Source organism: Cnephaeus nilssonii (genome assembly GCF_951640355.1).
Source record: "Cnephaeus nilssonii genome assembly, chromosome: 9".
NCBI classification, from domain to species: Eukaryota; Metazoa; Chordata; class Mammalia; order Chiroptera; family Vespertilionidae; genus Cnephaeus; species Cnephaeus nilssonii.
Window position 1 is genome coordinate 26,169,554 of NC_137080.1, and position 22,418 is coordinate 26,191,971.

The window sequence follows — 22,418 nt, forward strand, 5'->3', positions numbered from 1 at the left end:
CTGTGGCTCCACAGTTGGTTAGAACAGTGGTCGGCAAACTCATTAGTCAACAGAGCCAAATATCAACAGTACAACGATTGAAATTTATTTTGAGAGCCAAATTTTCTAAACTTCAACTTCTTCTAACGCCACTTCTTCAAAATAGACTTATCCAGGCTGTGGTATTTTGTGGAAGAGCCACACTCAAGGGGCCAAAGAGCCGCATGTGGCTCGTGAGCCGTGGTTTGCCGACCACTGGTTAGAAGGCTAGATACCATCCTGGCTCTCCTAGTGCTTAGAGGATGTCAGGGGGGGCGGTGGGGGAGTAGACTTGAAAATATAGGCACAAAATATCCAACCAGCAATTGCTCCTGAGTATCCAGCACTCCTCCCTGCAGCTCCAGGCTCTGCTATGGACTCTGCAATGAATGCCTAGAGTTCCCTATTGGAATCCCTGCTTAGGTGAGCATGGGTACTCTCCCCTGCCTGTCTCTATATGTTTGGAACACAGTCACAGAGCCTTTACTGAAAAGCTGGGTTAATTAAAGATCCCACTATAGGTGGGGAAAACTGTACATTGTCAGCTAACATAGTTTTCCCTCCACAGTTCATGGGGAAAAAACCTAATGCATACATTCAACAAATATATGCTAGCTGTTTCATTAGGTGCTCGAGACAGAAAAAAATCTCCTACACTATGGAGCTTTCATTTGAGCGAGGAGATAGAAAATAAGTAAACATATAAAATGACAGAATAATTAGAGATGCATGAGGGAAATAAAGTAGGTGATACTTCTGATAGCTCTTCTCAGAAGGCTCCTCAGTTATATCACTCTGAAGGAAGTGACATGTTGGAGTTGGGACCCTGGGGGTGGGAAGGAGCTGATATGCAAAAAGCTAGAAAAGAGTTGCAGAAAAAGACCATGTGCAAGTCTTCCCAAGGGTCTCCTGCCCTTAGGTCATTGCCTCTCATCACAGGTGTCACCCTCTAATCTCTGCCTGCTCACAACGTGGCCACCTATCTCTCAGGACAACTCAGTCCTATCCGCAGGCTTATTGGGTATCCCCCAAGTAGGGCCTGCTTCTAGGTCACAGGCAACATTTAGTTACATCCTGGGATGGCGAGTCCTGTGTGAATGACTATCACCACCCACTAGTCTGTGATGGCTTCAGGGACCCTGCAGTTCACTGCCAGTGTCTAGAAATTCAACCCTATTTCTGCAAGTATTGAATCGAAGGCTGTTCCTGAATGGCAACGCCTTTTAATGGATTATTAATCCAAAATCTGAAATCCTTTGTTTTCCGTTCCTGTTCTACCCACCCGCCTATTTTTCCGAACCATGGTGCGCTAAGCTTCCATTACATGGAAGTCAGGAGGCCACCGAATACCTTCAGATGCCATCAGCCTGGCGATCCGGGCCATTTCAGGAAGGGCGGTTCCGGGGCTCCCGGGAGCTGCGGGGCCCAGGGCTGAGAGCGCCAGGATGACGTCACTTGAAGGTGGCCGACTCAGCGCGGGGCGTGATGTCACGCGGGCGGGCCGGTCCGCCGTGAGGTCACCTGCGGGGCGCGGCCAGGCCGAGTCCCCAGTGACGTCACGGGCGGGGCGGGGCCAGAGCGTGTCAGCGAAGCCGAATCAAAACAAGCCGGAGACCCGCCTTTTCCCTCCTGCCCGCGAGCGTCTCGCTCGCGCCCCGAACCCGCGGCGCCCGCGCGGCTGCGAGCCTTGGTGCCGCGCGCCGGCTCCTGGAAGCCGGGCAGGGCGCGGCGGCGGGATGGCGCGGCGCGGGCCGCGCGGTTAGACGGGTGCTGGAGGAGCCGCCGGCCCGCGCCCTCCGTTCTCTCCGTCCCGGAGCCGTCAGCGCTCCGGGTCCCGAGCGGCCGCGCCGCGGGGAGCCGCCTTCGCTGGCACCGGGCGCCTGGACGCTCCCGAGATGCCCAACCCCAAAAACAGTAAAGGCGGACGCAAAAACAAACGCGCCAACAGCAGCGGGGACGAGCAGGAAAATGGAGCCGGAGCCCTGGCAGCGGCGGGCGCGGCGGGCGCGGCGGCCGGGGGGGCCCTGGCGGCGGCGGCGGGCTGCGGAGCGGCGGCGGCGGGCTCCCCGGGCACCGGAGGCGCGGCGGGCACCGGAGGCGCGGGGACGGGCGCCGCCAACGCCGCCGCCGCCAACGCCGCCGCCGCCGCCGCGGGAGCTGCAGCCGCGGGCGACTGCAAGAACGGTAAGACGGGGCGACGGGGCGGGCGCCAACTTCCTCCCCGACGGGGACGGCGCGGTGGCGGGGCGGCGGGCGGCGCGGGCGATGCGTGGACAATGCGAGAGTCAGGAAGTGCGCACCCCGCCCCTCCGCCCCGCCGCGGCGGCCCCGGCCCGGACCCCACGCCTGACGGCGGCGGCGGATCTGCGGCCCCGGCTCGCCGTCCGCGCCGCGCCCCGGGTCGCGCGCCCTGGCAGCCTGCGCCCCGGACTGCGTGGGGCGCCCGGGTGCCCGTCCGCGGCAGCGCTACCCTCGGGCCCTGCTCCGTGGTGCCCGCGCTCGCCGAGCCGAGTGTGTGCGCCCGGGCCGGAGGGGGAGAGGGAGGGGGAAGAGCGGCCCAAGTTGAGAAGAAGGACCCGATTGAAAACTTAGGCACCAGTGCGTTCTTCCCCGCGCTCCCCTCGTCCCCCGCCCGAGGGAAGAGCCCTAAAAATCCCAGCAAATCCGGGCTGGCTGTGCCGTGGCCACAGGTGAAGCGGCCACAGAGGCATTTTTACTGTAGGGCGTGCGTGTGTGTGTGTGTGTGTGTGTGTGTGTGTGTGTGGTGCTCTGTAATCCTGTTGCTCGCTTGAGGAAGGAAGAGAATCTGAACTTGACTTCCGTTCTCAGCCCTGAGTTTAAAAAAATATCCACTATGTATTTAATTCTGCTTCGCGTTTTGAGAAGGAAGCCTGCCACTCGGAGGCAGTGCCCGAGTGCACCTTTGGAGGGGCGCAGACAGAACAGGGAAGATGTGGCAGGGCTGCTGATGTCACTGCGCAGACAAGGTCTTGCCGGAGGGTGCGAGCGCTCCACTGACTTGGACAGTTCCTTGGAATGCCTGTGGTCAGCCAGGTTTTCGGGGAAGGGAATATATAGGTAGCTTGGAATGGAAGAAGATGAAGATCTTGATTGCTGGCTTTTGACTTGTAGCTTTCCGGTTTTTGAATCCATTCTTTACGTGTACATCAGTCACTTTTTAAAAAACGGGGCACCTGCCCTTAGAAGAAACCCACAGGGACGTGTTGCGGGTTGGACACAGAACGGTAGGCCTCGTTGGGCTGTGTCTCTGCAATATGGACATAGGAAGTTTCCCCGATTTAACCGCCTATGTGAATGTTTAGATACGACAGCATTTGGCCAGACTGTCTTCTCCATGTCCTGTTGTTTTCCTGGCTCTAAACTTCATTTTGGTTTTGATGTGACAGAGGGGGAGGGAGGCAGACTCCTGGCTCAGCCATTTAGAACTTGGTCATCTTGGGAAGGTCAGTCTTTCTGAACCTCAATTTCCTTGCCTGTAAAATAAAAAAAAAAAAAGAAGTATACTGATTATATTGTCCCCCTCAGAGGCTTATTGTGAGGCTCAAAGTGTCCTTTCTCCACCCCACCCCTAGTTCTTGTCGTTTTAAAGGCTTGTTACTTTGGTAAGAGCTGTAGTCAAGTTCCTCAAGAAAAGTAAGTGATAAACAATGATCGCAGTCATTCATTCATTCATTCATTCATTCAAAAAAGACTAAGCCCTTGCGGTTACAAGTGCAAGGTTAAGTATTAAAGGAGACAGTGGTGATCAAGGGAGAGGGCCTCCTGGTCCTCAGGGAGCTTGCATGCCTATTCTGGGGGTGGTTGTGGCTTGCCTTTTTGCTGTTTTTGTCTTTTTGGAAGCTTCACATTAGCTATTTCCTTTTCTTCTTTGTCCAAAAGATTTAGACCACTTTGTGGTGGTGTGAGGAAATTTTGTTCTTAGGCCGGTGGTATCTCCTCATTTGTAAACCATCTGGTTGTGATGTCCCTATTGACTCTCCTCTGAAATGGCAGAAGCAGGTACATTTAGCAGTTCTGTGTATATCTATGCGAAGGTACGTATTTCTGATTTGGAACTTGTTTCATTAATTGAGTAGGGGGGAAAAGGGAAGAAATGGGCTAAACATTGCCACACTCAGGGTTAGAGAAGCTACAAACTTAACTTGTATTAGAACTGTCTGCTGAATTTTATGACCCCAGATTCTTGGTGCTGACACGGTGTGGGATCTCAGTGAATGATCCACCTTCATTCGAAGAACTCTTACTGCAGTTGATAAGAACTGAACTTGGATGCTGAGACCTGTGTGCAAAATGGATAAATAAGGAAATTGCAGATGCTTTTCATTTTACCATTTAAAGCTGTGCATTACTACGTAGGGGTGGGAGAAGTAGCATTGGTGAATTTTTAAAGGAAGGGGCAAAAAGGTATGTGCCAACTCTCAAAATCAACTGATAAGGCCCAATTATTTTGATTTTTAAAAGGATATTAATGGGACTATTTTTTAAGAGATATATTTTTATTGATTTCAGAGAGGAAGGAAGAGAGCAAGAATCATTCATTGATCGGCAGCTCCCCCACTGGGGATCGAGCTGGCAACCTGTGCCTGTGCCCTGACAGGGAGTTGGAGCATGACCTCCTGGTTCATAGGTTGACGCTCAACCACTGAGCAATACTAGCCGGGCTAATGGGACTATTATGGTATTTCTAAGTAGCAAGTTTTTTTACTTAATTGTGATTTATATTAGATTTTGTGATTATGAATATTACAAATCAAACAATTTTCCCAAGGATGTAGTAAATCTATATTCTATTAAACTTTAGAAGGTTTATTCTCACTGTTTGAGTCCGTTGTGATCTGCATTGCAAGCATACAGACGTAATGACTTCACTAGAAGTTAATAATATTTATTTGTAGTTGTTTAGAGTTTATAGAATGGTTTCATGTCTTCCTGGGCAGTGTGGCCACCAGGGCAGGGTAATATTAGTTACTCACTGTTTGTCAGTAGGTATAAATAACTACTTATCCTAGAAAAGCAGATTATTAGCTAGGGAAAGCTTAGGGAAGTTTGGTCTGGTTGTAGTTGAAGAAGTTGGACTGCTGCAATTTTCCATCTTGGGTAAGTTGAATATTAATAGTAAGGATTTTTGTATCCCAATAAGAAATTTATTAATACATTTGTATATTTATTTATTTTAATCCGCATGGGATGATATGCTTTCATTGATTTCAGAGGGAGAAAAAGGGAGAGAGAGAGAACATCGATATGAGAGAGAAACATCAATTGCCTTCCATATGCACCCCAACTGGGGATAGAGCCCACAACCTGGGTATGTGCCCTAACAGGGAATTGAACCCTCAACCCTTTGGTGTAGTGGGCAACACTTCAACCAATAAGCCAGGGCTATTGGTACATTTTTAGATACTGTTCATTTATGTTTATGAAGCTTTTTGCAGGGATTGTAGTAAAAGATGTGGAAGCACTATCCTCCTACATAGTAAACATCTGTCTGCACATACTTTGATTGTAGGTGGACAAGATTTGCCAATTATCATTTTTAGGATGTAGTAATCACACAGTTGATTATGACTATGCAGTTTCATTCGGGAATTCTAGTTCCATTAGACCTCCATTTTTTATTTATTTTTTTGCTTCAGGCCTAAAATTATATGAACCCTTGATCATAATTTCCCATTTTCAGTGGGCCTGGATCCCAAGTCCTTTTAGAAGTTTCTGTTTTCTGAATGGCCATGATTTACCACTCACTCCTGACTGCCACCATAACCCCTGGCCTGCTGAGTCTGCCTCAACTCATTTAACCACTCTTTCTAGGAAATGGAATTAGTTTATATAGTGATTGGCTTTGCATTGGGTAGACCTAGATTCACATCCCGGCTCCTCAAATTACTTACCACGTGGTCTAGAATAAGTCATTTGTCTTCTGTGAGCCTTAGTTTCTGCATATTTAAACTGGGATTATAGTGCCTATCCATACTTATACAGTAAGATACCTATCTGTATTTACCTACTATGTAAGTAATACATATTACATATTTACATGTAAGTATGTATGTTTATAAACAGTGTCTGAGTTATAAAATGAGCTTACTAAATGTTAGCTGTTTGTCTTAGGTCCTGGAAATAGTCTCTGAGATGGAGATTGACGTGCAGGAGGTTTCCTGCGGCTGCTCTTGGCATCATTACTAATGGCGGAGTGAGGGGAGCAGGGCGGCGGGAGGACTTGAACTGTGATGCAGTGATAATGGAGCTCTGGAGCTGGATGGCCCTGCAGAGCTATCTAACCTGGCGGCATGGGGGCAGGGCCTTCAAACCTCCCCTCCCCTACTGACTGGCTCTTTGGACCTGGGCAGCCCCAGGGAGAGGGTCTGACCTGAAGAGGTCTCTTCGCTGGAGAGCCTCTGTGGAGAGGGACTGAATGGAGAGCCTCTCTTACTCCCTAGCATTATGGGTTTCCTCACTTAGCGCCGTTCGCCGGAAACACAGGTGTGGGGTGGTTCCCACGACTAAATAGGCTTCCTGGGCCAGGTTGGGAGTTACCAACCACCATAACATTGTTCTGATGGGAATATGTGTTCTGAATTCCATCCATCTGTTTACAAATAGATTTTTAGAGCACCACCTGTCCCCTACAGACAATATTTGTGTTTTTGGCCTACGTAGGCCTATATCTATTGAAAGGAAAATGAGGAATGTTTGCTTTCTGTTTATTTTCTAACCAAGGAATATTTATTGAGGGTGTAAAGTATGTAGACCACCATTGTGGTCTTGGAAGACATTTTCTTGCCTTATCTGGAATTTACTTTTGTTGGATCTTGAAAATATCTGCTACTTTTAGATCTTGTCTTTGAAATCCACCTTTGTAATGGGCATTGGTAGAAAATATTGACTAATTCATCAAAGATTCATCTTGTGCACTTTGTTGATTGTAGTAAGAACTATTCTGTGCTTTGCTAATGGTGTTTTATGCACAGCCCTTACTCTTTCTCTCTTTACTTGTTGCAGGACCTGAGCTTAAATTCTAGAAACTAAACCTTTGATGTTAGCTTTCCTTCAAGTCCAAGAATATATATTATCTGTAAAAAACTGAAAACAGGAGATAAAACTGGGAACTCTCTGCAGCTTAATCCTCCTCTGAGCAATTTAAAGGACTTGAAGGTACCGAAAGGAAAATTTTAGGGGGAAAGAACTGTCCTGATTGATTTTGATCAACAACTCTTTAATATTTTTAAGGGATTGATTCAATTAAAGATATTTTGTCATTTCATTATTTTATCATAAAATGGGCATTATAGAAGAAAATTAAAAAAAAATAAAGAAGCTAGGCAAAGTTCTTTTTTACTTTGTAGTCAAACACATAATCCCACCAGTTAGATCACCATTGTTAACGTTTTGATATATATTCTTGTAGCCTTAAAATTTTTGTTCTTACAGTTTTTGAAAAAAGAGGATCATATATTTTACTAGAGGCCTGGTGCACAGGACTCGTGCACTGGTGGGGGCGTGGCCTGCGGGGATCAGCTCACTGTGGAGTGGAGTAGCTGCTCATCCTGGTTAGCTGAGCAGTGCTCCCACTGTGGGAGCGCACTGACCACCAGGAGGCAGCTCCTGTGTTGAGCGTCTGCCCCCTGGTGGTCAGTGTGTGTCATAGTGACTGGTTGACTGGTTGTTCTGGTCGTTCTGCTGTTCGGTCACTGGGCTTTTATTATATAGGATAATCTGCTTTTTACACATACAATGTTTTGTGGGCATTTTAGCAGAGCCAGAAATTTACTGGTGTGTCACCACTTTTTTTTTCTTGTTAATCCTCACCTGAGGATATTTTTTCATTGATTTTTAGAGCGAGTGGAAGGGAGGGGGAGAGACACAGAGAGAGAAACATCGATGTGAGAGAAGCACATCTATTGGTTGCCTCTTGCACTCACCCACATGGAGCCTACAACCGAGGTACATGCATAATGTGTCATCATATGTCTGCATTTGATCATTCTGCTATTGTTTGATCTTTAGGTTCTGCTCTTGTTTGATCTCTGGGCATTATCCAATTACTTCCTTAGGATAAATTCTTACCTGTGGACTTGCTATGTCAAAGGTTATGCATATTGTTAAGACTTTTAAAACATGCTGACAGATTGCCCTATAGAAAGGTTGTACCAGTTTGACCCTGCTGTGGTCAGAGTGCCCTTTGCTCATGGCCGCACCAATCCCTGGTTCTAAAGGCATGCTGGAGAATGCTAGTACCCCAGAATGTCTCAGCAATAGGCGGGCCTCATTGGACTGACAGCCTGGAGCAGCTGCTGCCACACTTAGGGGGATTTTCCAAGCCTTTATTGATTTCTGCTGGGGACTTAAGTGCTCGTTAGTGATTTGGTGGTTAACAGATTCAACAGAATATTTAATAATGCTGAATGATATTTTAGCAGGTGGTCTTAGGTAGTGAAGATAAAAGCATAGGCTTTGAAATCCTGTTTGTACCATTATTCTAATCTTCAGAAGTAAGGCTGAGCATTTTTAAAGTTTTAGTCAAAAAGCATGTGTCTTGAACTGACCTGGGTGTAAACCTTATTTATAAGTGCTACAACTTACTAGCAATGTTACTTTGGGGCAAATTACTTGATCTTTTTTGGTTTCCATTTTCAAATGCAGCCTTTTGGAGTGCTTTTGAAGATTATGAAAAATATATGTGAAAAATCTTGGCACAGGGCCTGAAAGATATGGTTACTGTCAACAATAGCTTTATAAATTTTATGATTTTTTTCAACCTTATTCAATAACAAAAGCTGTTAAACTGTGATGCTCTTGAGAACCGACACTGAGACAATAAGGTGGTGGTGAAGGATCTGTGACTATTAGAGAAAAGGACTGGCATATACAAGTTTTTATTCAAGTACTGATTTAATTACAAATGATCTGTTCTTTCCTCACTATCTTTCTCTGATCATAGTTTACCTGGAAAAATCAGATTTATTTAATTAAGAAAAGAAAAAGTAAAACGCAAAGTGTGAGAATTGTTACATCTTCACTTCTTCATTCAGTCACTTATCCATCTTGTATATGTTGAGTGCCTGCTATTTGTCAGGCACGTGTTAGGCTCTGGGGTTACTAGGACAAAAGAACTGGGCCTGGGGTTTTGGGCATCGTTGGGAGCCTTTATAGCAACAAGTGCAAGTAGGTAATTACATGTACTACACAAGGGCAGCTATGTAATAAAGGCAGGATCTTCTGAGGTGGTAAAATATTGGATTAAATGTGGGGATTGGATTAAGTGTGAAGATGTGGAGAAGTGAAATGAGCACGTGGAGTTGAAAAGTAGCTGAAAGGAGTTAAGGAGCTCTGTGTGTTCCTTAGGGATCCGCCAGAGCTTACTAATGCCCTCTCTTCTCCAGGCAACAGTTAGAATAATTCATTCACTGATTTACTTGTTCCTTTGTTTGCTTATTCATGGTTTTGTTCATCTATGCACTCATCCACTTACTAAACATTTATTTTGTGCTTACTATCTTCTATGACTGGAAGCATAATGTTGAATTGTACTTGTGAGTATCAGAATCTGCACCCCCCGCAGGCTCTTGGTGAAGCTGGGATAGAGACATGTATGTGAACACCGGAGCCACGATAATGTGCTACGGGTGCCCAGTGGGAAAAAATAATTCGTTTCCTGGCGGAGGGACAGTTGAGCTGAGTCTTGCAGGAAGAGAAGCAGTTAGCTCTGAAAACAGAGGAAGGATATTTCAATCAGGAGGGCGATGGGAAAGAGCTTTTGAGTTCTGGTTGCTGCCAGGAGTTTGTGGCTGGTTCAAGGTAGGACCCGAGGATGGAAAGGGAGGGAGCCAGGCAGTCAACTCTGGATGTTCTGTAGCCAGTGCAGAACTACCCCTGAGGTATGTCAGCAGGGACAAGGTCGGTGGAATCCGCAAAAGGAAATAAACATAGATTGTTGGCAAGCTAGTCAAGGATCGGCAGTCCAGCCTGCCATGGGCCCTTGATTGTGGTTTTTCAGTAAAGCAGTAGGCAGGTTGCACATCCTGCTGTTTTTGCACAGCAGGGTGACCGTGTCTCCCAAGGCGGCTGTGTGCAAAGTGTGTCTTAGTTGTGGGCACCAGCACCCCTGTGCTTCCCAGCCATAGGAGGTTAGCTAATTGAGGTTAACTTCAGAGAACCAAGGGCGGGGTTGGGGCCAGGAGCACAGAAAGGCTTTTCTCTGGGGGCGGGTAGGGCTGTCCCTGTGGTTTATTTTTCATACTTGGGTGCAAAGTGTATATCTCTGTGCCAGGTTGGACTAATTATCTTGGTTTGTCATTTTGCTTTTATCATCATCAAATCAGTTTTAAAACAATACACTCTTATGAGGTGGTGGTGGGGGGGATGTTGTTTTGTACAAAGTGACTGTATGTCTGTTTCAATTCTGTGTTTCAGAACGCTTCCGGTTTTCAGTAATTGGTGAAGTAGCAACTGGCTTTATTTAATCAACATGATGTTTTAGCTTGATTGTACTTGAGAGGTTTTTATAAACTGACAAAAAGTGAGTAGCATTTGTATTACTTAATAATGGTATGTTCTGATTTATCAGGAGTAGAAAGGGAAAACAAATGATTTCTGCTAAATTATACTTATGAGGATAATATTTGAAAACAGTTGTAGAAATTAAAGTTAGAAACAAAGATTAAGAGGAAGTTTAAAGAAAAGCGAGGAAAGAGGAAGACATAAAGAGGAAGTGTTAAATGTTAATCATGTAATTGTTTAGACTGTAATCAATAAGAAAGTTAGTATCGTTCTCATATATACTCATAATACAGTGTATTTCACAGGTTTAAATTGTCAGAGAAGAAAAACTTTTTCTCTACCCTTTTAGGTTCAGTATTTGGAGGCCTGTAAATTAAACTGACAAAAGATAGATTGCAGAGAGAAAAGTCACATTTAATCACAGAAAAAAAATGTGACTCATAGGGGCTAGGGGTTAGAATTTGCGGCTTATATACCATCTTCATAGGAGGAGGGGAGGGGAGAAGGGCACTTAACGGGGGAAACAAATGACCTCATAATAGAAGGGGACGGAGAGAAAGGACACCTTTAGGAAAACAAATAACTTTTTGGAAAGACAAATGGTTCTAAGAGAATAGCTGGGAGATATGACAGTTTTGTGACAATGTGCGTTTCAGTGTGGTGTGGAGACTTATCTCTGGTGATAAGAGTCCGTCTCCCCTGGTTGCTTCTACAGAGGGGATTTATGACAATTGAGTTCTTTTGAGAGGCCTTTCTTTTTGGCAGATAGAAGATTTCAGGAACTCAAATGCCTTCAGCTCAAAATAGTTTTTAGGCCACAGTGGCATACTCTGGACCCCATCAAAATATATTGCAACTCAAATCATGTTACCCCTATAATAGCAATTATAGATAGTGAGATAGCAAAAGATAGTATCATAGTTCAGGATTTCTATTTTTCATTTCATTGGAAATTTATTAGAAATAGAGAGCCTTAAGGCATATGACTTTATAAAGCTGATAAAGAGGATGAATTTAGACAAAAGTTAGTAGGATATCCAATTGCTCATATGAGTCAAGGAGATATTTGCTAAATTTAAAATGTATATTTTGCCCTAAGGGTAAGTCCAAGTTTGTTGATGCTTTACCTCATGTCTCTTCAAGTTAAAGCACTCAGGAGAATCTTTTGACATTGATGCTGAAACTGAATCACCATCTATTTTAGGTTTCTAAATCAGCACTCCTAAATGTAATGGTTATTTCAGTATAATTTTTAGTAGAACTCTGTTATAACACAAATTCTTATTATTAAAGTGACATTCTCCTTATTATGCCTGACAAAACTCAATGTCTGGGCAGAAATGGAAACAAACTGGGGAATGTACAGAAGCAAGTTCTGGCTATTTTTGATTGGCAGCAGGTGCAGTTTGTAATCTGAGACTGAGCCTGGGATGGTTGGTGACGGTTGTTAATGAACACATACAACGTGCCAGAAGCCATGGAGAGAGCCTGGCATTGAGAATAGGAAGTGTCCTCCAGTGGTGGAGGCAAGAACGTGCACGCCTAACATGAGGCAGCTCCAAGAGTTCTTCCAGTTGGCTTCCAGCTCCTCAGATCTCTTCTTATCCGGCAGCACTTATACACTGCCGTAACGTATGCCCTGTAGTGATGTGGTCCGACTCTATTAGGCCTTCAGTTTTAGCGGTCCAGGTGAGGTTTTGCTGTACAGAAGCCAAAGAGGTTAGATTCCTGGGTGGTAGGTGTGTTGGAGCTTCACAACCCATAGAATCAAAATAAAGAAGTGACCATTCCCAGTGATAGGAACGATGCTGGTACTACCATTGCCCTTTATTGGGAGCTTACTGAGGCCAGGTGTGACACATAGCAGTCTGCAGTCTAGGTTTGAGGACGAGGACACTAAGCTCCCGAGACGGCCGTCTCTTCTGCAGCGAAGGCCCATTGGGTCAGGGAGATGTGGCCCGATGCCACAGTTGGATCCTCTTTGATGTTGGATTCGTCTTGACTGACACGCACATGTGCATAAAATAAGAAGTTTTTAAGTAGAGGACTTAAATTCAGTGTAAAACAGCCAAGGAAGCAATAGAGCCATTTAAAGTACTTTTGAAAGGTCTCATGCTTATCATTTTGACACTGGAACTGAAATTTAAATTTGTAAAACAAGAAAACACCCGAGCAAGGAAGCACTTTGCCCACACCTTGTATACTCATGATCTGATTCCTTCTCATGATAGGACTTCTGCTCTTGTAAGGGGCACTTTCTGTTCTGAACGGGTCACATTTCATAGCTGAGAACTGATTATCTTCATTAGGCTAAAGTCCTCCAAGTGGGACCGCTGATCACAAGGCCTGTGGTTTTTCAGGCTTGGGTGCACCTGGCCAACCCATTCTCCAGAAGGGGTTTAACCTCTTTATGCCAACACTGGCCCAGCACGGAGTGCTCCTTTCTTCACACTCCTCAGCATGGATTTTAACCGTTTTTGGATGGATGAAAAAATCCCCCTCCTCTTGTTAATTTTATTTGTATCTGTTGGATTTTATGTATACTGCTCATTTGCATTTATTTCTGTTTGTGTTTTTTGCCCATTTCACTAATGGGATATTTGGGTTCTTACTGATCTGCATCGGTCTTTGTATATTCAGGATTCTTTTTGAGGTACATTTCCCCCTGTTTTATGGCTTGTATTTTTGCTGTTTAAGATGTTTTCATTCATTAGAAATGTTACAGTTTTGTATGATCACAGAACATCCACATAGAGAGAGAACTTCCAGAGGAAGATAGGGGAGAGGGCAGCAAGTTGTCTATGAAATTGCTTGTAGGGAAAAGTGGTTGGGCATGGCATACCATTCGTGACTGCGCTCCCTTGGGCATCAGTGCACAGTAATGCTGTTACACTTGTGAGGGTCTGTTTCCTTTTTGTATTTAATTTTAGAGGCTCTTTCACAGAGTTGGTTGCAACTCCTGCCACCCTCTCTGACCTCTTGACCCTCAGCTTCCCTGACCACTACTGACCAATTGACAGCCGAGCTTCAGTGCTCAACACCTATCACTTTCTGTACATTTCTAAAATCCCTTGAAGTTTTTATTCCAGCCAGTTCCAAGGACTTTGAAACTTTTACATAAAGGCCCATTATTTCCTTATCACTTCTTCTCAACAGCCAAGCTGCAAACGGAGGCCTCTTGTAGGCTAACTTGCCCGTGACCTCCTTTTTTTTTTTTTTTTTTTTTTTCCAATTTTTTTTATTAAGGTATTATATGTGTACATATCTTACCATTGCCCTCCCCACACCCCACTCCCATATATGCCCCCACCCCCCAGAGTTTTGCATCCATTGGTTATGCTTATATGCATGCATACAAGTCCTTTGATTGATCTCTTATCTCCCCCACCTCTCCCTAACCTTCCCCTTGTAATTTGACAGTCTGTTTGATGCTTTACTGTCTCTGTATCTATCTTTTTGTTCAAGTTTATAATGTTCTTTATTATCCATAAATGAGTGAGATCATGTGGTATTTTTCTTTCATTGACTGACTTATTTCACTTAACATAATGTTCTCCAATTCCTCCCAGGTTGCTGCAAATGATGAGAATTCCTTCTTTTTTATGGCAGCATAGTATTCCATTGTGTAGATGTACCACAGTTTTCTGATCCAGTCATCTGCTGACGGGCACCTAGGCTGTTTCCAAATCTTAGCTATGGTGAATTGCGCTGCTATGAACATAGGGGTGCATATATCCTTTCTAATTGGTGTTTCTAGTTTCTTCGGATATATTCCCAGGAGTGGGATTACTGGGTCAAATGGGAGTTCCATTTTCAGTTTTTTGAGGAAACTCCATACTGTTCTCCACAGTGGCTGCACCAGTCTGCAATCCCACCAGCAGTGCACGAGGGTTCCTTTTTCTCCGCATCCTCGCCAACACTTGTCGTTTGTTGATTTGTTGATGATAGCCATTCTGACAGGTGTGAGATGGTACCGCATTGTTGTTTTGATTTGCATCTCTCGGATAATTAGTGACGTTGAGCATGTTTTCATGTGTCTCTTGGCCTTCCTTCTGTCTTCTTTTGAAAAGATTCTATTTAGGTCTGTTGCCCATTTTTTTATTGGATCATTTATCTTCCTTTTATTAAGTTGTATAAGCTGCCTGTAGATGTTGGAGATTAAACCTTTATCAGTGATGCCATTTGCAAATATGTTCTCCCATGCAGTGGGCCTTCTTGTTGTTTTGTTGATGGTTTCTTTTGCTGTGAAAAAGCTTTTTATTTTGATGTAGTCCCATTTGTTAATTTTCTCTTTAGCTTCCATTGCCCTAGGGGCAGTGTCAGTGAAGAATTTCTTTTGGCATATGTCTGACATTTTGCTGCCTGTGGATTGCTCTAGTATTTTTATGGTTTCCCGTCTTATGTTTAAGTCCTGTATCCATTTTGAGTTTATTTTTGTGTATGGCGTAAGTTGGTGATCAAGCTTCATTTTTTTGCATGTATCTGTCCAATTTTCCCAACACCGTTTATTGAAGAGACTGTCTTTATTCCATTGTATGTTCATGCCTCCTTTGTCAAATATTAATTGAGCATAGTGGTTTGGGTCAATATCTGGATTCTCTATTCTGTTCCATTGATCTATATGTCTGTTCTTGTGCCAGTACCAGGCTGTTTTGAGAACAGTGGCTTTGTAATACAGCTTGAAATCTGGTATTGAGATCCCTCCTACTTTATTCTTCTTTCTCAGGATTGCTGTGGCTATTCGGGGTCTTTTTTTATTCCAGATGAATTTTTGGAGAGTTCTTTCAAGGTCTGTGAAATATGCCGTTGGTATTTTAATGGGGAGTGCATTGAATCTATAGATTGCTTTGGGTAGTATGGACATTTTAATGATGTTGATTCTACCGATCCATGAACATGGTATGTTCTTCCATCTGTTTACGTCTTCCTCTATCTCTTTTTTCAGTGTCCTGTAGTTTTCCGTGTATAGGTCTTTTACCTCCTTAGTTAAGTTTATTCCTAGGTATCTTAATTTTTTTGGTGCGATGGTAAATGGGATTGCCTTTTTAGTCTCTCTGTCTGTAAGTTCACTATTGGTGTATAGAAAGGCCATAGATTTCTTGGCGTTAATTTTGTATCCTGCTACATTGCCGAATTCATTTATTAAGTCTATGAGTTTTTTGACGGAGTCTTTCGGATTTTTTATGTACAATATCATGTCGTCTGCAAATAAAGACAGCTTTACTTGTTCTTTTCCAATCTGGATGCCTTTTATTTCTTCTTCTTGTCTAATTGCAATGGCTAATACTTCCAGTACTATGTCAAACAGGAGTGGTGAGAGTGGGCATCCCTGTCTTGTTCCTGTTCTTAGGGGAAATGTCTTTAGTTTTTGTCCATTGAGTATGATGTTTGCTGTGGGTTTATCATATATAGCTTTTATTATGTTGAGGTATGAGCCATCTATTCCCACCTTGTTGAGAGCTTTTATCAAGAAAGGGTGTTGGATTTTGTCAAATGCTTTCTCTGCATCAATTGATATGACTATGTGATTTTTATCTTTCAATTTGTTTATGTGATGTATCACGTTTATTGATTTGCGGATATTGTACCATCCTTGCATTCCTGGGATAAATCCTACTTGGTCATGGTGTATGATCTTTCTGATGTACTGCTGGAGCCGATTTGCTAGAATTTTGTTGAGGATTTTGGCATCTATGTTCATGAGGGATATTGGTCTGTAATTCTCTTTCATTGTGTTGTCTTTATCTGGTTTTGGTATTAGGGTGATGCTGGCTTCATAGAAGGAGCTTGGAAGTGTGCCTTCCACTTGAATTTTTTGGAATAGTCTGAGGAGGATAGGTTTAAGTTCTTCCTTGAATGTTTGGTAAAACTCTCCTGTGAAGCCATCTGGCCCCGGGCTTTTGTTTGCGGGAAGCTTTTTGATGACTGCTTCAATTTCGTCCATAGTTATTGGCCTATTGAGCTGTTTAGATTCTTCTTGATTGATTTTTGGAAGGTTATATTTTTCTAGGAATATGTCCATTTCCTCCAGATTGTCCAGTTTGTTGGAATAGAGTTGTTCGTAGTATTTTGTAACAATCCTTTGTATCTCAGCGGGGTCTGTTGTTATTTCACCTCTTTCATTTCTGATTTTGTTTATTTGGGTCCTCTCTCTTTGCTTCTTGGTGAGCCTGGCTAGAGGTCCATCAATCTTGTTTATCCTTTCAAAGAACCAGCTCTTGGTTTTGTTGATCTTATGTATTGTTTCTTTGGTCTCTATGTCATTTATCTCCGCTCTGATCTTTGTTATTTCCTTCCTTCTGGTTACACTGGGCTTTTCTTGCTGCTCTTTTTCTAGCTCTTTGAGTTGTAGGGTTAAGTAATTTATTACCATTGTTTCTTGTTTTTTGCAATAGGCCTGTAGAGCTATGAACTTCCCTCTCAAGACTGCTTTCGCTGTGTCCCATAGATTTTGGATTGTTGTGTTTTCATTGTCATTTGTTGCCATGATGTTTTTTATTTCTTCCTTGATCTCTCTGGTGACCCAGTCCTTGTTTAATAGCATGCTGTTTAGTCTCCATGTGTTTGATTTCTTTGGATTGTTTTTATTGTAGTTGATTTCCAGTTTTATGCCACTGTGATCTGAGAAGATGCTTGATATAATTTCTATCTTCTTGAATTTGAAGAGACTTTGCCTGTGACCCAGCATATGGTCTATCTTTGAAAATGACCCATGTGCACTTGAGAAGAATGTATATTCTGTGGCTTTGGGGTGAAATGTTCTGAAGATGTCAATTAATTCCATCTGGTCTAGTGAGTCATTTAGGATTGCTGTTTCTTTGCTGATTTTTTGTTTAGAGGATTTGTCCAGTGGTGATAGTGGGGTATTAAAGTCTCCTACTATGATTGTGTTGCTATTAATCTCTCCCTTGATATCCTCCAGGAGTTTTTTTATGTATTTGGGTGCTCCTATATTGGGAGCGTATATGTTTACCAGAATTATTTCTTCTTGTTGGATTTCTCCCTTTAGTATTATGAAGTGGCCTTCTTTATCTCTTGTTATGGCATTTACTTTGAGGTCTATTTTGTCAGATATAAGTATTGCTACCCCAGCTTTTTTTTCATTTCCATTTGCCTGAAAGATATTTTTCCATCCCTTCACTTTCAATCTGTGTGAGTCTCTTGTTCTGAGGTGGGTCTCTTGTAGACAGCATATATATGGGTCGTGTTTTTTTATCCATTCAGCTACTCGATGTCTTTTGATTGGAGCATTTAGTCCGTTTACATTTAAAGTTATTACTGAAAGGTATTTGTTTGCAGTCATATCTATTTTTGTGTCTGTATTCCTTCTTACCTGTTTATTTCTTCTTTTTACAGTATTCCCTTTAGCAATTCTTGCATTGCTGGTTTGGTGGTGATAAACTCCCTGAGGCTTTTTTTGTCTGCAAAGCTCCTGATTTCCCCTTCAATTTTGATTGATAGTCTTGCTGGATATAGTATTCTTGGATTCAGTCCTTTGCTTTGCAACACTTTGTATACCTCCTTCCATTCACTTCTAGCTTGTTGTGTTTCTGATGAGTAATCATTTGACAATCTGATGGGTGTTCCTTTGTAGGTAACTCTCTGTCTCTCTCTTGCCGCCTTTAGAATTCTCTCTTTATCATTTATATTTGCCATTGAAATTATGACATGTCTTGGTGTGGGTCTTTTGGGGTTGATTCTGCCTGGGACTCTCTTTACTTGCGTAACTTTTATCTTTCCCATATCCGGGAAGTTTTCTGTCATTATTTCTTCAAATAGATTTTCTAATCCCTGCTGCTCTTCTTGTCCTTCTGGCAGCCCTATTATACGCATGTTACTTCGTTTCATGTTGTCCCGAATCTCCCTTAGGCTTTCCTCCTGCTTTTTAATTTTTTTCTCCAATTGCTGTTCAGCTTGAGCTTGTTTCTGTACCTGATCTTCTAACTCACTAATTCGGTCCTCTGCTTCTTGTAATCTACTGTTGAAACTTTCCATGGTGTTTTTGATTGTAGCTATATCACTTTTCATTTCTTCCTGATTCTTGCATAAGTTGTTGATTTTCTCATCCATCCGATGTATAAATTCCATGACCATTACTCTGAACTCCTTTTCGGTCATGTTGCAAGCTTCATTTTCACTAATTTCCTTTCTTGGCGACTCCACATTTTCTTTCCTCTGTGAGTTATTTCGTTTCCCCATTCTGGCTATTACCAGAAAGCTCAAGCTTCTGTTTGCGTGGACCTGGGCCGTGTGCTGTGGGGACTTCGCTCCACCCGAGTTTCACTGGAGTGCTCTGACTCTAGGACGTGTGGCTGCCTTTGGTTGGTGGGAACCAGACTTGCCCAGGGTCAGTGTCCCCAGTGTTCCGTGTGGTCTCGTGTGCACATTTAGAATCAGGGGCCCTGTCTGCACCACACTGTTGGTATGTGCCGAGAATGAGATCCTTAGCATGTGCCAGGAGTCAGAGTTTCCCTGTGTCTGCACCAAGACTCGAGTGTCAAAGTCTCTGTTGCCTTGTGCGGTTTCTCGTTGAGAATCAGGGTCCCTGTGTGTGCACGCACCAACAATTGGGGTCGCTGGCTCTTAGTGTGAATGCGCTGTGAGTCAGGGATCCCAGGCAGCTGTGTCCAGCGTGCCAAATTCCCTGAAGTGGGGCTGCGTCCTGTGTGTGCTCTCTCTACTGAGCCAATCCGGCTAGAGCGCACATTCTTAAAAACCTGAAGGTGAGCCGGCTCAGTGCACTCTCCCAAAGTCCCAGAAGGGGGGCGGAGTCCGTCCTGCGCGCCAAATTCCCCAAAGGGAAGCCCCTCTGTGCACGCTTTTAAGAATCTCCGAAGGGGGAGCTGTGCCCCGCGAGCCAAATTCCCCCAAATTCCCCGAAGGGGAGCCCTCTGTGCGCACTGACAGATTTCCCCGACGGGGAGCTGCTTCTGTCCCGTGCGCGAGCGCGCGCCAAATTCCCTAAGAGGGAGCGCGTCCCTGCGCAAAGCTCGGCAGCTTGGGCCAGGGGCGGGTCTATCAGTTACTATGACGCTGTCTGTGCGCGCGCCTGTGAGCAGCTTGGGCCAGCGTCTATCAGTTACTATGGCGCTTTCCGCACGCCTGTGGGCGCTCAGCAGCTTGGGGGAGGGGCGGGTCTATCAGTTACTATGGCGCTCGCGCGCCTGCGAGGAGGGGGATAGGCTCTTTGACTCACGGAAATCTGCCGGGAAGTCTGGATTCTTGTTTGTTTGTCTGAAGCTGTGATAGCAGTTCTCTGTCCCCAGTGGCTGCAGGGTCCTGGTTTGTGTCAGAAGCCAGGATCCGAGTCTCGGGCAGCTCTGTTTCTCAAGATGGCGTGGTCTCTGCGTCCGCACCAGCCGCCGAGAAGTGTCCGCTTTGTGCGCGGGGCTCCGCCGTCTAGGGCTGCCCTGTTCGGGAGCCCCTTGGAAGACCTGCAGAATCTAACTGACCCTATCTCATACACACACACACACACCACACACATCTACACTCTCCTCTATGGGTTCCTCACTCACACTCTCTCTCTCCCTACCTTCCTGCCGGTCGCCATCTTTTTCGAAAAAAGGCCCGTGACCTCCTTTTGATAGCAAACTTAAATGCTGAGTCATAAGCAAGTTCCAGTTTTTCTCATTCTGGCATTTGGATTGAAATTACATTTGTATGTTAATAAAATGAGAACATAGCACTCAGTTGAAACAAGAGTGTATTCCCACCCCGTACATCATGTTGATTTGGTAGCCCTTGTGCTTTTTCAGATGTCTGAGATTTGGAGATTCTACAGAGTGAGATTGGAGGTTTGGTTATAGCTTGAGATCTGCCATTTTGCAAGGCCAAGGAACCTTTCTGAGTTTAAATGTTCTTATCTTTAGAAAGTGGGGGTAACATGACATTGTTTGTGACTAAATCTTTACAAACTGTAGAGATGTTCGAAAAAGCAAATAGTCACGTCAAGATTTGGGGTTTTTAGTGTTTTCTGGTTGGGTTTTTGATTTTCAGTTTGTCATGTGGTAGTGTGGCTGCTTCCCACTTTGTAATGAAATGCACACTCTGATTAGCTGCAAGAACCCAGGCAGACCTTTGCTTTCCCCAGTGGAGTTTGCAGCCAGTGCTCTCCTAAAACCCTTATTCGGCTTCCTTGGGGGAGCCTTTAGTTTCTCTTTAAGTTAAGATCTGGGAGTTCTTGCTGTGTGGCTTTTCCCAGAGACTTCAGTGCTTGCCTGCTGGCCTCAGGGTAAGTCCAGCTCCTTGAATGAGTTGAGCTTCTCTGGAGTTTCTGAAAAAGACCTTTCTGTCCCCCGCGTAGGAAAGGACTGTGGCAGCCGAAGCCTTGGGGAGGGTTCTTTTACCAGTGTAAGTATAGCTGACTTGGGGATTTTTTTGTTGTGATCTGTGAATCATTCTGTACCCAGGTTTCACTATAACAGCAGATTCCACTGTGATTGTAACCACTCGATTAACAGAGCCTTGCTTTTTGGTCTATTGTACTACATGATTTTGGAGTAGGTGCCTGCCTGTATTTGTAATCATGACTCAACATAGTTCGCGTTTTGATTCACTTCAGGCCTTTCTGCCTTCTGCTCTTTACCTGCCACAAGGGCCTTATGGAGTGGCAGTTTAAGTATTATTGTAAAAGCATTAAAACGCTTACATATGACTTTAATTTGTTTCCTTACTTCCCTTTTAGATTTTGCATTTTAAATTAGGTTAACGAAAAATGAAAACGGAACAAAGAAGAAAGAAAACAAAACAAAACTAATTTATAGAGGCATACAACAGATTGGTGGTTACCAGAGGGGAAGTGGGTGGAGGGAGGGAGAAGTGAGTAAAGGGGGTCAATTGTATGGTGACAGATGGGAACTAGACTTGGCAGCAGCATGATCTAGTTCATGCAGATGTCAGTTTATAATGTTGCACACCTGAAACTTGAATAATCATGTTATAAACCAATGGTTACTTCAAAAAAATAAATTATCAGAATTGTGAATATATCAAACTATTATGGAGTTATGCATAGTAATTTGTATAGGCATGTGATACTTGGCATGTGTATATATATATCAATGTGTTTATGTTGAATCCTTGTTTTTCTTGGATTTGGTTGATTAAAAACAATTTGTAAGCTTCACCTTTAAGATACTCATATTTGAAAAATTTGAGTTTGGAATAAATCAGTTTTCCTCATAACTTATTTTTTTAACGTTCTATGAGCTATATAATCTAAGGAATACTTGGAAGAAGTTTTAAACTATATATATATTTTAGAGAGAGAGGGAGGGAGAGGAATAGAGAGGTAGAAACATCTATGAGAGAGAAACATAAATTGACTACCTCCTACATGCACATTGCTGGGAATCAAGCCCAAAACCCAGGCATGTGTCCTGACTGGGAATCGAACTGGAGACCTCCTGATTCATGGGTCAGTGCTCAACTGCTGAGCCACATCAGGAAGAATTTTGGAAGAATTTTTAAAGAGTTAATTTGAAATGTTTTTCTCTTGACAGATATAGAAATACTATTTAGAATTCATTTGAAATATAATCATATGTACATTTGTATATATTTACGTATGTTAATATAATTTTATGTGATACTAGTAGCCCATTGCGCGATACCGCACACAGTAGGCCGCCAGCCGCTTCCATGGGAGCAAGCGGGAACCGCAGCGCACCCCCAGGAGCTGAGCTGCTTCCATGGGACCCGGGCGAGACCCCCGCCAATTCCGCAGGAGCCGGGCCCGCCATCTCCTCTCCGGGCCTGTGCTCAGTCGTGGAGGCTGCGGGCTGGCCCCCCCCCGTCCCTGTCCTTGTCTGCTCTGGCTCCGGGGGGCCGGCCCGAGCCAGGCGCAGCGACGAAGCAAGCATTCCGCCAGGCCACTC

General features: G+C 44.0%; 1 protein-coding gene across 2 annotated transcripts in view; it reads left to right on the top strand.

The window, feature by feature from the left end:
- The first annotated feature begins 1,615 nt into the window (after positions 1 to 1,615).
- Positions 1,616 to 22,418, top strand: part of HECA (hdc homolog, cell cycle regulator) — a 50,856-nt gene continuing 30,053 nt past the window's right edge. Inside the window, exon 1 of one of the 2 annotated variants that reach the window (XM_079780242.1) lies at positions 1,616 to 2,202. In XM_079780242.1, coding sequence (XP_079636368.1) covers positions 1,914 to 2,202 — 289 coding nt within the window. In that variant the 5' untranslated portion in view covers positions 1,616 to 1,913. Of the gene's footprint in view, positions 2,203 to 3,023; positions 3,264 to 22,418 lie in introns of those variants that run through there. The other variant, XM_079780243.1, reaches the window with a different exon arrangement.